General features: G+C 38.3%; 2 protein-coding genes across 2 annotated transcripts; both read right to left on the reverse strand.

Moving 5' to 3' along the window:
* Positions 1 to 3,796: 3,796 nt before the first annotated feature.
* Positions 3,797 to 6,478, reverse strand: LOC149015203 (phenylcoumaran benzylic ether reductase Pyrc5-like). Its single transcript, XM_089155355.1, has 5 exons — positions 6,286 to 6,478; positions 6,021 to 6,155; positions 4,625 to 4,862; positions 4,209 to 4,412; positions 3,797 to 4,109 (listed from the first exon to the last, which is right to left on the reverse strand). Exons 1-5 carry the CDS (start codon positions 6,466 to 6,468, stop codon positions 3,943 to 3,945), a joined length of 927 nt encoding a protein of 308 aa, XP_089011481.1. The 5' UTR covers positions 6,469 to 6,478; the 3' UTR covers positions 3,797 to 3,942.
* Positions 6,479 to 8,945: 2,467 nt separating this feature from the next.
* Positions 8,946 to 11,754, reverse strand: LOC149015204 (phenylcoumaran benzylic ether reductase Pyrc5-like). Its single transcript, XM_089155354.1, has 5 exons — positions 11,501 to 11,754; positions 11,248 to 11,382; positions 9,826 to 10,063; positions 9,404 to 9,607; positions 8,946 to 9,309 (listed from the first exon to the last, which is right to left on the reverse strand). The coding sequence occupies exons 1-5, from the start codon at positions 11,681 to 11,683 to the stop codon at positions 9,143 to 9,145; spliced, it is 927 nt and encodes a 308-aa protein (XP_089011480.1). The 5' UTR covers positions 11,684 to 11,754; the 3' UTR covers positions 8,946 to 9,142.
* Positions 11,755 to 14,123: the final 2,369 nt, after the last annotated feature.

Here is a 14,123-nt window from a genome sequence, read left to right on the forward strand (position 1 = left end):
TCCTAGAGGCCTATGTAATTTGGGAAAGCAATCTGCATTGGTTGAGTGGGTTAAACAGAATTCCATTGTAATGTGTGGTTTCATGGAGACTATAATACGTTTGGTTAACTTTTCCTTGTTTGATGTAGCTTCTTGCCTCTTTGGAACTGTGTTGAGAATTATCGTTTGTCAGAAGCTAGTAGAGTTTGGGTTTTTGGGACCCATTGAAGATTATGGCTCGTTGTGTGTGGGAGTCATCTCAACTTATTCATCTTGATGTTTTGGTGGTTGGGAGCTCAATTTCTTTTGAGGTTTTTTTTTGTGAATGGTTTGAATGAAGAGGATGAACACATCCACCTCTTCTATGATATCTGGTATTTGGCTTCTTCAATGGCAAAGCTGTGGGTGTTAATGGGTGATTGGAATGCTTATCTTGCTCACCAATGCATATCCTTCTTACTCAGTTGAAAATTCTAAAATGTGAGTTAAAAAAGTGGAGTAAGGTGGAGTTTCACATGCTAGACTGTCGTATTTGTGGCTTGAAAGTGCGGGTGGAGGGCTTTTGAGGTGGTGAAGGGCTTCTCAAACAAGCCTTGGTATGTGCTACCCCTTTTAGAAGATATTTGGGTGACTTCGAACAAGTTGTCGCATTGTGACTTTGTGCATTAGGTTAGGTTTTTATACTCTATATTTCTTATCAATATATTATACTCTCTTCTGTTTTACCAAAGAAAAAAAAAACCATTTATGACGGTAAGAAATCTTTTTAAAGTGGAATTTCCTGTTGGATTTTGTTTTAAAAAATATATAATATAATATAATATACTATTTAGATAAGTTTAAAAAATCATTAAAACTCTATCTCCCTAGTTTTGTTTTAGGACTCTTGTTTCTATAGGACTCTTCTGGATGTATATTAGGTAATTTAATTTACCCTATATGTTTAGTCCAACATCGGATGGAGCTAATGATTATATGATTATATAATCATATATAGCTCCTAAGTGGGGTGTATGGTGGTAAAGAGCTATGTGTGGATCACACGCATGCAACAAGCTGGACCAAGTTGGGCGTGATTGCGATAGTGGTCTGTAGACCCTAGTCTAACCAAGCCATGTGGCACTGTAATATTATATAAATAATATAAGGTCACAACCCTCTGCAGGTGACCTTACGTACATGTGCAGCCCTTTGAAGGTGTCCATACGAGTCAGTAAATAGAGGTTAAGCTCTAAACAAGATTTCATTCCGTTTTTTGGTGAAAAACAGAAATTCGAAAATCTAGTGTTAGAAAATTCCATTTTTTGTTTTCTTCATTCGGTGCTGTGTAGACTCTGTTGGAGTGCTGCCCTCGGATCTAGGAGTTGTTGTATCTTGGAGGTAAGAACGTCAAGGTCAAACCCAACAGCATAAAGGGGGTGTTCAAATACCTTAAGGAAAAGTACGGTTTGTACACCTCAACTCACCCTGTGAAAGTTCCTGTTTTCCTTTCGCTCATTCTACTATATTCGGGTAAGTGATTCTGACATAAAGAATACGTTATATATATTTATTTCTCTTTGATTCTATAATTGGGTCTGTCTTTATGTGCCTCTGGTATTCTAGTTCTAACATTTCCCCTCAAGGCATGTTTTGAATTTTAAAATAGAAAAGAAATAAAAAACACACTACTAACCAAGGTACCTTGTGTCGGCGATTTATCGCCGACACAAGGCGACTTTTCGCTGTGTCGCTGGAGGGCCACACGAAACCCCTCAGCGACATCGAATTTACATAAAGTCAGCGATATATCGCCGACGGTCGAAAAGTCGCGACATCCACCATGACTGGTTTTCCGATTCTTGCAGGCGCATCCATGGATAACAGAGGAAGAAAGGTAGAAGGAGGCCTTTGAGGGCAAATTTCGTCACCGTCGGTTTTACAGCATCCACAGAACTTAGAAGCAGGAGCAGCAGCAACATCTCTAGGAGGAGGAGGTCAGGACGGTGAGACTTTTAGGGCGGCGATGAATCTCAAGCGGCTAGACAGAGGAAGAGGAAGGGAAGAAGAAGAACACGCCTGACCCAGCGGAGAAAAAACACTCCGTTTGGAGGAATCCATCAATTTAAAAAATAGTAAAAAAAATTAGAGAAGTAGTGATTCTAACGACGGTGACATTTCTTTTTTCCGGCGACTCCTTGGTTGTTCGGTTGTTCCGTCAAGGGCGACTCCTTGGTTGTTCCCTAATGCGAGTTGATCTTCAGGTGGAGGCTGGAATCGCTGGATATGAATAGCATAGCATGAGATCTAGGGTTAATTTCCTCCTCCAACAGCTTCATCACCAGCATCAGCGTCTTCTCCACAGAAAACCCAGCCTCCGACTCCGGCGCTCCGGCCTCTCCTCTAACCACTTCATCCTCTTTGCCTCTTTCATTGCAGAGAAGGGAAGAGAGAAGGAGAAAACGAGAAAGTGAGAAGTAAGAACTGAGAAACTCAGAAACAGAGAGTCGCCCGAGTACTTGAACGCTTAGCATTAATCGCTCCACAGTGATTTCTCCAAATCTCTCCATCTCCATTAATCGCTCGACTTTTGGGGACATGTCGCCCGAGTCGCCATGTCGCCAGGGTCCGACACGACGACACGGGCCGACATGCCGAACTTTGCTACTAACTAATCTATAATCTTTCGAGTTTAGCTATATCTTGTAGTCAGTAGGTCTGCATAACTATAATTGTTTGTACTTTCAACCAAGAGTAGACTTTTATGCGCGCAATATGTTGAGTCCTAATTAGGTGGGAACAAAAATATCAAGTTTTTTGGTATGTTGTCATTATATAAAAAGAACATGGTTTCCAGATTAACAACCATAGACAAACACCTTGTGAAAAGTAAAGTATATAAAGAACTTCTCAAGAAATAGTAAGAATCTTTTTTTTCCCCTCTCGCAAATCATAATCTAAATCATCATGATAGATCTTTTGCACAGTCAACTACGAGAGTACTTTTCTTTTAGATGTTCTAAATTTACCGTAAAACTAATAAGATTGATTGACCTGTCCTTTCGCTTGTTTACAAGATAAAAAAAAAAGTGAGAAAAATAAACAAGTAAAATCTGCTACTAAGGTGGAGAGACAGAAAAAGGAGTTGTATTGAAAAATATAAAAATGTAAATCCCACTTTTATCATGCTCTTCCATTTTCCATAAAAATTCACAAAAAACAAAAGACCTCTAAAAGAAATGGAGCGGAAAAAAAAATAAAAAAATGAGACAGCCATTTAGCAAAACAAATTTTTTTAATTTAAAAAAATGTCTATACTCATTTTCCCACTCCATAGAACTAAATAATCTAGATTTAAAATTTTATAGGAAAAATTTACTTTTATCCACCATTTTTTTCTACCTCACTTCAAATTCTTCAATCAATGGCACAAACTAATAATGTTCTCAGTGAAAGTTTTCGTGAAGTGAATAACAATTATTGTAAATACGACCTCACCCCTCCCCCTCCTCCCTCCACATCCAAGATAATTGACAAAAAACATACACTCCTCAAAACTACGTCAAATTGACAATCATCTCTTTTTTGGTAGAATGATTAGTTAGATAAGATAACAAATAATCCCTTAGTTGTATTTTTTATATCTAATAATATGAAGTGACGAAGGAAAAAAGAAGAAGAAAGAACTCATGAGGAAGAAAGAAGATTAAAAGGGTATATAGAGGTACTACTATAAAATCAAAAGAGATTAATTCAGAAATGTCTAATGCTCACTAGGAAGTCGAGCACCAAACTGTTACTGCCATGCCTATATATATATATATATATATATATATATATATATATATATATATATATATATATCCATATGAGTACTCAATCTTGGTGAAATCAAACAAAGAACAAACACCCAGCACACTTATTTACTCATAACTACTAAGCAAGTGAACGCCAAACACCATCTCCGGAGAAGAGTTATGATTCTCAGACGAATTGGTTGAGGAATTCATCCACAGTAGTGTATTTCACATCAGGATAAAGCTCGGATGCTTCCACCCCAAATGAAGGTTCTATCTCAAAGTTTGTATGATCTCCCTTCACAAAAACTGGGTACTCAATTGATAATAACACATTCACTGGAACAGGTGCCTCTGCAATGACACAAATGAAAAAGCAGAGTAGAAATTAATCTTTGTCCCTCTCCGGCCTATTATCTGATAAGAGTTTTTAATCTTCTTCTGTTCACTGACCTTCGATGTTCTTGAGTACTTGATCCTCTGGAACATACACCCTTTCAACAGTTTTGCTGATCTTCTTCTCCCAGAGGGACACCAGATCATTGAATGAATAAATGTTGCCTGGTGGTCTGATGTAGAGGATCTTGTTCAAGGTCCTTGGGTCATCCACAGCTCTGATTGTGTAGGTGCCAATGTCTTTCTCATGGTTGAAAATTGCTGCAGAGAAGAAAACCCAATATATTAGTTATCAAATAAAGTTATATTAATCTAAACTTAATGCAAAACCAATGGGAGAAAAAAGTTATCAGCATGAATTTTAATTTGGAATGAAGAGAACTAAGAAGAGAAAATGCTATGAAGCTCAGGAATAAAACCATGGCTTTTGCTCAAACGCAATGCAGAAGTTCAAAGTTAACAGAGTAGTTAACCTTTAGGGTTTCCATCCCCCATGATGACGACTTTGTCTCTAGGAGGTGCAGTGGCACCAGGCTGTGACAAGTTGGGAAGAAAATAGCCAGCGAAGAAGTTGGAAGAAACATAGGTGTAGGGAATCCCTTCAGCTTCAATAGTTCGACGGATTTGAGCCTTGATTCCAAATGCAGTCTTTGCAGGCTCAACAGCATGGACACGATCCACATCATTCCCAAATTCCGAAGGGAAGAACCTCTGGAAAACAATTCAAAAGTTGCAATAGAATCATTTAACAAAGAGTCACTCACAATTAAGCATTCGACCCAGTGAGTCATTCTTTGAAAATTTCTCATAATCATTCTAATTACAAAAACCCAGATCATATATCTTGTTTTACTTTTATGAAGGAACCGATCTGGTTCGATTACATGAAGTCAAGGTGCCGCTGAGCTAGATTTGTGTAGTAGCAGAATTTACCCTCAAAAAATATGATTAGTGTAACTGTGTAAGAATCAATTATTGTTTTATAGCTTTAGGGCGAAGCAAGGATGGAATCATGGAGCTGTGGACCTACCCATCATTCCCATCAAGAACAAGACACCCAATGCCGTACCCACCAACTAGACCTGTAAATGGATAGCCGAAATCCGCCTCCGAATTCACATTCGTATTCGTTTTCAAAAATTTCTTACTGAAAAATATCTGTATCCATAAGCTAAGCAACCGGATTCAGATTCAGATAATTGTTTATCGGATCGGATAATATTCAGATAAATTTTTATCTGGATAGAGTAAAGTATTTAACATTTTTCTTTAAAAATAGATGAAAATCGAATTCGGATACAGGTAATCGGATTCGGATAGCAGTATTCGGTAATTGGAAATTAGAAATTTATAATAAAAAATGTAAAAAAGTGACAATTATCAATCAATAATCGGATATTTTATCAAATATCCGATAAAGTTTCGGATTTGAATTCGGATGCCTTCTCTAAATTTTTGCTGGATTCGGATTCGGATAGCGGATTCGGATACTGGTGTATCCGAGCCAAATCCGGTCCGTTTACAGGTCTACCACCAACCCACTTCAAGCTACCAAACAGTGGAGACCACTCTTATCACGACAAAGTATTGGATGAGTGTCAAAATTTGATAGAGACAGCCAAAGGTGGTATGTTAAAGCGGTTAACGATCCAATTTCTCTATGGGAGGTCTTGGGTTCGCACCCACTCGGCGACATTAACATAAAAAAGCTCCCTTGGGGATGTAAATCGTGGTACGCACAAGCTGGCCCAAACATTTTTTTAGAGGAGATTTCAGGGGTTTTCGCCGTTCTACAGGACAGGAGTCCAAACATTTTAAAATATTTAGGACAACGAGGAGAAAAATCAGATTCATCAACTTCCAATTTACCTTAACGGTTCCGGCTTCTTTGATCGCAGCAATGATCTTTGTTTGATCTGCCAACTGCCCGTGACCAACAGTAGAGATCACCACATCGACCTGCTTAATCGCCTTCACCAAACTCTCGTGATCATACAAGTCACCCTAGATTAGATTAGAAAGGAAGAAAAAAGAAAACATTATCTTAACCTGCCTTGCAAAAAAAAAAGAATAATAAAAACCATTTCTGAATAATTTATTCATGCTTAGATTTCCTGTTCGAAAGTGTACTCACGTAGAGAAAGGTTACGCCAGATTCCTTGAAACTCTCGACGATTTTGGCTTTGGCTGGATTAGAAACGGTGCTTTCTCTGATCAAAGCAAATGTTGGGTGACCAGACTTGGCGCTCGCTTCAACGATGAACTTTCCGATGTAACCAGTTCCTCCAATGATCAATACCTTGCTGGTTCCAGCCATTTCTGAATTCTGATAATTAACGACCAAACAGAAACAGAAACAAGAACGGTCGGAGATTGCACTGGTGATTATGAATTCCTTGCTCTGCTAACATGCTTATAACCAAGGTTTAAAGTATCCCTCGATATCATACGATACTAGTCGATACGTATCAATATTGACCCAACCGATACGATACTTATCGATACGTCTCTCCATGAAATTACACTAAAATACATTAGTCAGAGCGATACAATACTCGATATAAGACGATACGTCTCTTAAAATCACCTTACCGATACGCTACGCAATACCAATACTTTAAACCTTGCTTATAACGCCATAGGCCATAGCCTTGTGGGTGGTGAATTTACGTAAATGTCTTTCCTAGATTCATCGTGAGTGTCGACAACGGTTGGAGGAATTGTGGGCTCCACAAATACATCTAGAAGTTCTGTACCAATACGGTTTAAGGACTCCAACCAATTCGGTTGTGAATGTGTGGCTTTGATATATCAGACGTTCATTGCTATGTCGAGGTTCAAAGCTAACCTAATCCCAAGCTGGGAGAAGAGAAGCTTCTAGGACAATTTGGAGCTCGAATCGGATATATAGTAGGTGGAAACGGGTCGTGTTGCTCCGAATTGATTTAGCGGTTGAAATTAGAGCTACCAGTTTGTTGGGTTTGACCCGATGAATCTATATATATGAAATTGCTTCAGTCATGATCATATGCATGACTGTTAAACGGTTGAATCCAAAATTTTGGTCGAGATTTTGATTCAACGGTTCTATTTACTTTGCAGGACTGTCAACCTAACCGATGAGGAGAGAGGTACTCTCTTACAGGTGTAATCTTTAGTGACCGATCATTTAGCAAAAGAGGCCTTGTCATTATGTGTAATAAATTGAGTAGAATCCACTTTATGGTTGGACAAATCCTTTCATATTTCCATGTATTCTTTTCGACTTTGTTTTTTAGCAAGTCATCTTGAACATGCCACGTGTCATTTCTTTATCTTAAAAAAATTTAAAACCCACAAATGGCTGCAAGTGATGGTAATGGAACCACGATGATGGCCGGAGGGGGAGGTGGAGCACCTAGGGTTTGGAAAATTGGGGTATTGAATTGGGTAGAGCTTGGGACTTCCCTTTGTAGATCTTGAAAATTTTAAATCTTTAAATGTAAAATTAAATAAATAAATATTCCGGCAAGTTCTCTCATAAGTCAGATTCAATTTTGTATACGTGACAAAATCTTAATGGCTAGCAGCAACCACTGCTGCAAATAAAAATCCCTATGGTAGATGGTTACTTTGTCAGGTTGGACCAACCAAGAGAGGTGGATAATGAATTTCAAGATCAATTGGACTAGTGAAAACAGGATGTGTTGTTAGAAAACGGTCCGACCAACATTAGGATTGTGGACCAATCTAAATATCCTTACCAAGGTAATCTAAAATTGCCACGTGTTGTTACATAGTTACACCTAATCTTTATTGTCCATATATTGAATTATATTGGGATAATGTAGGGATAAACGACAAACAAAAATGATGGATAATGCCAATGGAGGAGTAGTAGGATGGTTAGGAATCCGCTTCTCAGTGGAGAGGTCATGGGTTCAACTCCTACCGGCGGCATATGTAATATCCCTATCCCCAAATATAAAAAGCGCCTTTGTACCAAAAAAAATGATGGATAATGTTTAATTAAGAAATGTCTAATGCAATTCACTTAGTACAGTTTGGCTTTAAAATGGATGGAAGGAAAAGTAATTCCTACAATTTTTTCGGATGCAAAAACACTGGGCCTTCACTTCTCTGTATTTAGTGCTGCTCCTCCACAAGAAATTTTTTGGTGTCCTCTTGCTGTAGGTTGAGTTAAACTAAATATTGGTGGGTCTTCTTTAGGCAATACAGGAAGGTCTGGCGTGGAGGAATACTTCGAAATGAAGTTGCTGCGGTGGTTTTCAATCTCAGTATTTTTTTAAATGTTAAAACCAACTTTGAGGCTGAATTGGAAACTTTCATTCACGGATTACGTTGGGCAAGGCATTTACAAATTAAAAAGCTTTGGGTAGAAAGTGATTCAAAAGCTGTGGTGACTTTAATACCTCAGAAGAAAATACCTTAGTATATCTTTTATATGTGGAGAGAGTTACAATAATATTTGTTGAATATAGATTGGAATATTTCACATTGCATACAATGACAGATTTTTTGACAAATTCGACAGCTAGAACAGAAACTTATGATATTAACATTCCTTGATCAGCTTCAATCCTTAATGAACTTGATGTGGATGCCTCTAGACGTCCTAGATTTCGTTTATAAGTTAGTGGTTTCTAATCTGAACAGGAATCAGTGAAGAAGGGTATATTGGGGGCAACAGTTGTTGCGGGTAAAGGAGGATGGTTCTTTATACGGTATTAATTGATGTACTTTTAATATTTCTTCTTCGCTTAATATAATGATCCTTTTAGCGAAAAAAGGAAGTCGAGCACCAAACTGTTACTGCCATATTCATATCCATATGAGTACTCAATCTTGTGAAATCAAACAAAGACCAAACACGTATCACACTTATTTACTCATAATTACTAACCAAGTGAACACCAAACACCATCTCTGGAAAAGCGTAGGTACTAAACAAGTGAACGCCAAACACCATCTCCGGAGAAGAGTTATGATTCTCAGACGAATTGGTTGAGGAATTCATCCACAGTGGTGTATTTCACATCAGGATAAAGTTCGGATGCTTCCACCCCAAATGAAGGTTCTATCTCAAAGTTTGTATGATCTCCCTTCACAAAAACTGAGTGCCCAATTGACAATATCACATTCACTGGAACAGGTGCCTCTGCAATGACACAAATGAAAAAGCAGAATAGAAATTAATCTTTACCCTCTCCTATTATCTGATAAGAGTTTTTAATCTTCTTCTGTTCACTGACCTTCGATGTTCTTGAGTACTTGATCCTCTGGAACATACACCCTTTCAACAGTTTTGCCGATCTTCTTCTCCCAGAGAGACACCAGATCATTGAATGAATAAATGTTGCCTGGTGGTCTGATGTAGAGGATCTTGTTCAAGGTCCTTGGGTCATCCACAGCTCTGATTGTGTAGGTGCCAATGTCTTTCTCATGGTTGAAAATTGCTGCAGAGAAGAAAACCCAATATATTAGTTATTAACTAAAATAATATTAATCAAAACTTATGCAAGACCAATGGGAGAAAAAAGTTATCACTTATCAGCATGAATTTTAATTCAGAATGAAGAGAACTAAGAAGAGAAAATGCTATGAAGCTCAGGAATAAAACCATAGCTTTTGCTCAAACGCAATGCAGAAGTTCAAAGTAAACAGAGTAGTTAACCTTTAGGGTTTCCATCCCCCAAGATGACGACTTTGTCTCTAGGAGGTGCAGTGGCACCAGGTTGTGACAAGTTGGGAAGAAAATAGCCAGCGAAGAAGTTGGAAGAAACATAGGTGTAGGGAATCCCTTCAGCTTCAATAGTTCGACGGATTTGAGCCTTGATTCCAAATGCAGTCTTTGCAGGCTCAACAGCATGAACACGATCCACATCATTTCCAAATTCCGAAGGGAAGAACCTCTGGAAAACAATTCAAGAGTTGCAATAGAATCATTAAACAAAGAATCACTCTCAATTAAGCATTCGATCCAGTGAGTCATTCTTTAAATACTTCTCATAATCATTCTAATTATCAAAACCCGATCTGGTTCGATCACAAGAAGTCAAGGTGCCACTGAGCTAGATTTGGGTAATACCAGAATTTACCCCAAAAAAGTACAAGTAGTGTAAGAATCAATTATTGTTTTATAGCTTTGGGACGAAGCAAGGATGGAATCATGGAGCTGTGGACCTAACCATCATTCCCATGAAGAACAAGACACCCGATGCCGCACCCACCAACCCAACTCAAGCTACCAAACAGGGGGAAGGTGGTGGAGAGTGGAGACCACTCTTATCACGACAAAGTATTTGGATGAGTGGAGAAATTTGACAGAGACGTCACACAATAATTAACCACACATTCATTAGAATTAAGGAGATCGAGGGTATGAGGTCCTGGTACGTTTGCTCTCAAATAATGAAAGATCCAGAAACAGTTTTAGAACATTTTTAGGTTGGTGATTTGAGATCCAATCTTGACTACTACTTTTGGTCTTTGCCAGTCACAGTTCTGTGGGACCTTGCTTGGGTCCTGCGCATTTACATCAAGTCATTCATTTCATTTTGGGTGGTGGGATCAGAATTTCGGTCGAGATCAAAATCTCGACCATCAAAATTCAACGATCGAAATCGAAATCTCGACCGAAATTTCAGCTTGATGGTTGTGCGCATAAGATCCAAGCTTTATCGAGCTCGGTGTTGTACATTAATTCTGCAGCATTTGATTAAAAGTGTTATCCGTACCGCGGAAAATGTGAATGCGAGACTCTAAAGATCTCCACTAATATTAATCTCCATAAAACCTAGCAAAGAAAAATGCCTGAAGTGAACAGTGACAACTCGCAAAAGTGAGACACTAGAGAGTTTCAATTCATAGAACCCTAGAAGAAAAATGTCTGATATTCATCCTTTTACCAAAAAATAATAATAATAATTTTTTGTTAGTAGACTAATTTCTCCACTACAGGGGTTGCAGGGAATTAGTTTGCCTTTTTTTTAAGGAGGTTTTAGGGGTTCTCGCGCTTCTACGGGAGTCCAAACATTTTATATTTAGGACAACGAAGAGAAAAACCAGATTCATCAACATCCAATTCTTTTTTTACCTTAACGGTTCCGGCTTCTTTGATGGCAGCAATGATCTTTGTTTGATCTGCCAACTGCCCGTGACCAACAGTAGAGATCACCACATCGACCTGCTTGATCGCCTTCACCAAACTCTCGTGATCGTACAAGTCACCCTAGATTAGGAAGGAAAAAAAACATTATCTTAACCTGACTAGCAAAGAATAAAAAAAATAAAAACCCTTTCTGAATAATTTATTCATGCTTAGATTTCCTGTTCGAAAATGTACTCACGTAGAGAAAGGTTACGCCAGATTCCTTGAAACTCTCGACGATTTTGGCTTTGGCTGGATTAGAAACGGTGCTTTCTCTGATCAAAGCAAATGTTGGATGACCGGACTTGGCGCTCGCTTCAACGATGAACTTTCCGATGTAACCAGTTCCTCCAATGATCAATATCTTGCTGGTTCCGGCCATTTCTGAATTGTGATAACAAGCAAACACAAACAAGAACGGTCGGAGATTGCAGTGGTGATTTGGAATTCCTTGCTCTGCCAACATACTTATAACGAGCCGAGCATAGCCGTAACGGCATAGCTTGTGGGTGGTGAATTTACGTAAATGTCCTTCCTAGATTCATCGTGAGTGTGGACAACTGTTGGAGGAATTGTGGGCTCCACAAAGACATCTAGAAGTTTCTGGACGAAAGGACTCGAACCAATTCGGTTGTGATATCAGACGTTCATTGCTATGTCCAGGTTCAAAGCTAACCTAATCCGAGCTGGGACAAGAGAAGCTTCTAGGACAATTTCGAGCTCGAATCGGATAGATGGTAGGTGGAAACGGGTTGTGTTGCTCCGAATTGATTTAGTGGTTGAAATTCGAGATACCAGTGTTTTTTTTTTTTGGTATAAAGACTTTTCATTCAAAGATGAAAAGACCAAGACAAGCTCGTGGGGACAGCAAAAGAGTCATCCAGCCATAGAGTGGTAATAGGCCATGATGTCGAGCTCGGAATCGACAATGCCACCTTTGCTAGTTTATCGGCCAAAACATTGGCCAATCTAGGAACAAAACAAAAAATGCAATTTTCAAAATGGGAAGCCAGAGAAAAAGCATCTGAAATTATAGGCTGAGCACTTAAAGGAGCTGATCTGTTGCTGTTGTTTAGGATTGAGATCAAATCCTTGTGTGTTGTGTTTGACCGTATGGATCTACATAATATGAAATTGCTTGAATCATGCACATGACCATCAAGCAAAATTTTAGACTGTCGTATCCAAAATTCTAGTTGAGATTTTGATCTGACGGCTCAATTTACTTAGCATGACAGTCCTGCATTTTTAATGTACAACACTGAAGCAAGGTCCCTATATATGAAGCGATACACAAAAATCAAAGAACCAACCTAATTTTTCAAACTAAGTTTTAGGTTTGTTTATGTTTCAAGGTTGGCCAATGTAGTGGCCGATCATTTAGCAAAAGAGACCTTGTCATTATGGGTAATAATTGACCAGGATCCACTCTATTGTCGGACAAATCCTTTCATGTCTCCACATTTTGTTTTCAACTTTGTTCTTTTAACAAGTCATCATGAACACGCCACTTGTTCTAATTTGCATCTAACGGTATGAGTCAAAAGTACAAGTGCGGGTACGTAAAAAGCTCAACTTTCCACCGGGAGGTCTTGGATTCGCACCATTCGACAACATTAATTATATAAAAGCTTCCTTGAGGATGAAGTAGTGACCACAAATAATCTGTAATCTTAACTAGAAACCAATTTCTTGCATTTCTTTTTTTTTTTTTTTTTTTTTTTTTTTTTTTTTAAGAACTGAAAACCCATAATGACTACAGGTGGTGGTAATGGTGCCACGATGATGGTCGGAAAAGGGGGAGGCTGAGGTGGACGTGGAGCAGCGGAGGAGTACCTAAGATTTGGAAAATTGGGAGATCAAGTCCGGTAGAATTAGGGACTTCACTTTATAGATCTTGAAAATTTTGAATCTTTGAATGTAAAACTAAATAAATAAATATACATATAAACTAAATAATCTTTCGAGTTTAGGTATATATTGTAGTCAGTAGGTCTTATGCACGCATCATGCTGAGTCCTAATTAGGTGGGAACAAAAATATCAGATTTTTTGTATGTTGTCATTATAAGAAAAGAACATGATTTCCTGATTAACAACTATAGAGGAAAACCTTGTGAAGTAGGGCATCTAAAGAACTTCTCAAGAAATAGTAGAAATCCTTTTTGGGTGATTTTCATCTGGACCCCAGAGGTTTGACTCAAGTCACTTTTAACCCAAAGAAGATGATATTTTGCATCTGCCTCCCCTGAGGTTTTAAAAAAAATCAATGTAAGGACAAATTAATTTTTTATGACCAAAGTGTCCTTGTATATATTTAAATTTTTATTTTTCTGAGAATTATAACTTTTTCTTTTAACAATCAAGGGGTTATTAGATACTAAATTTACAAAATCAAACCCTTGGGTGAAACCGGGTGGAAGCCCAAGAGTCTTCACTCAAACCCATCAAAGATGTTGAATCTGTTGATATTTATCCAGCTGGTTCAACTGTTACTGTTCACCGAGTGGGGAAAAAGATCCAAGACCTCAAGGCAAAGATCGAAAGGATCTCAGCAAACAGAAATAAGTATGGCGGTGATAATCTGGTCAAGGCAGATTCTTTGGGAGAAGATGTTCTCTTTCCTGAGCTGAGTTCATTTAATGGTGCCGAAAATCCCAGATCTCCCTTGCCTCTGTACAGCCGAAAATCCCGCTTTTCCTTACATCCATGGAATTGATAAAAACATCTTCACTCTTTTCCTTACATCCAAGCTTGCAGACACAATAATCTAATTTATACTACTGGTAAACAAATAGAGAAAACTTAGATTCATTACATTCC

Source organism: Hakea prostrata, chromosome 5 (assembly GCF_041222555.1).
Source record: "Hakea prostrata isolate BN-2017 chromosome 5, UWA_Hpros_2, whole genome shotgun sequence".
NCBI lineage: Eukaryota > Viridiplantae > Streptophyta > Magnoliopsida > Proteales > Proteaceae > Hakea > Hakea prostrata.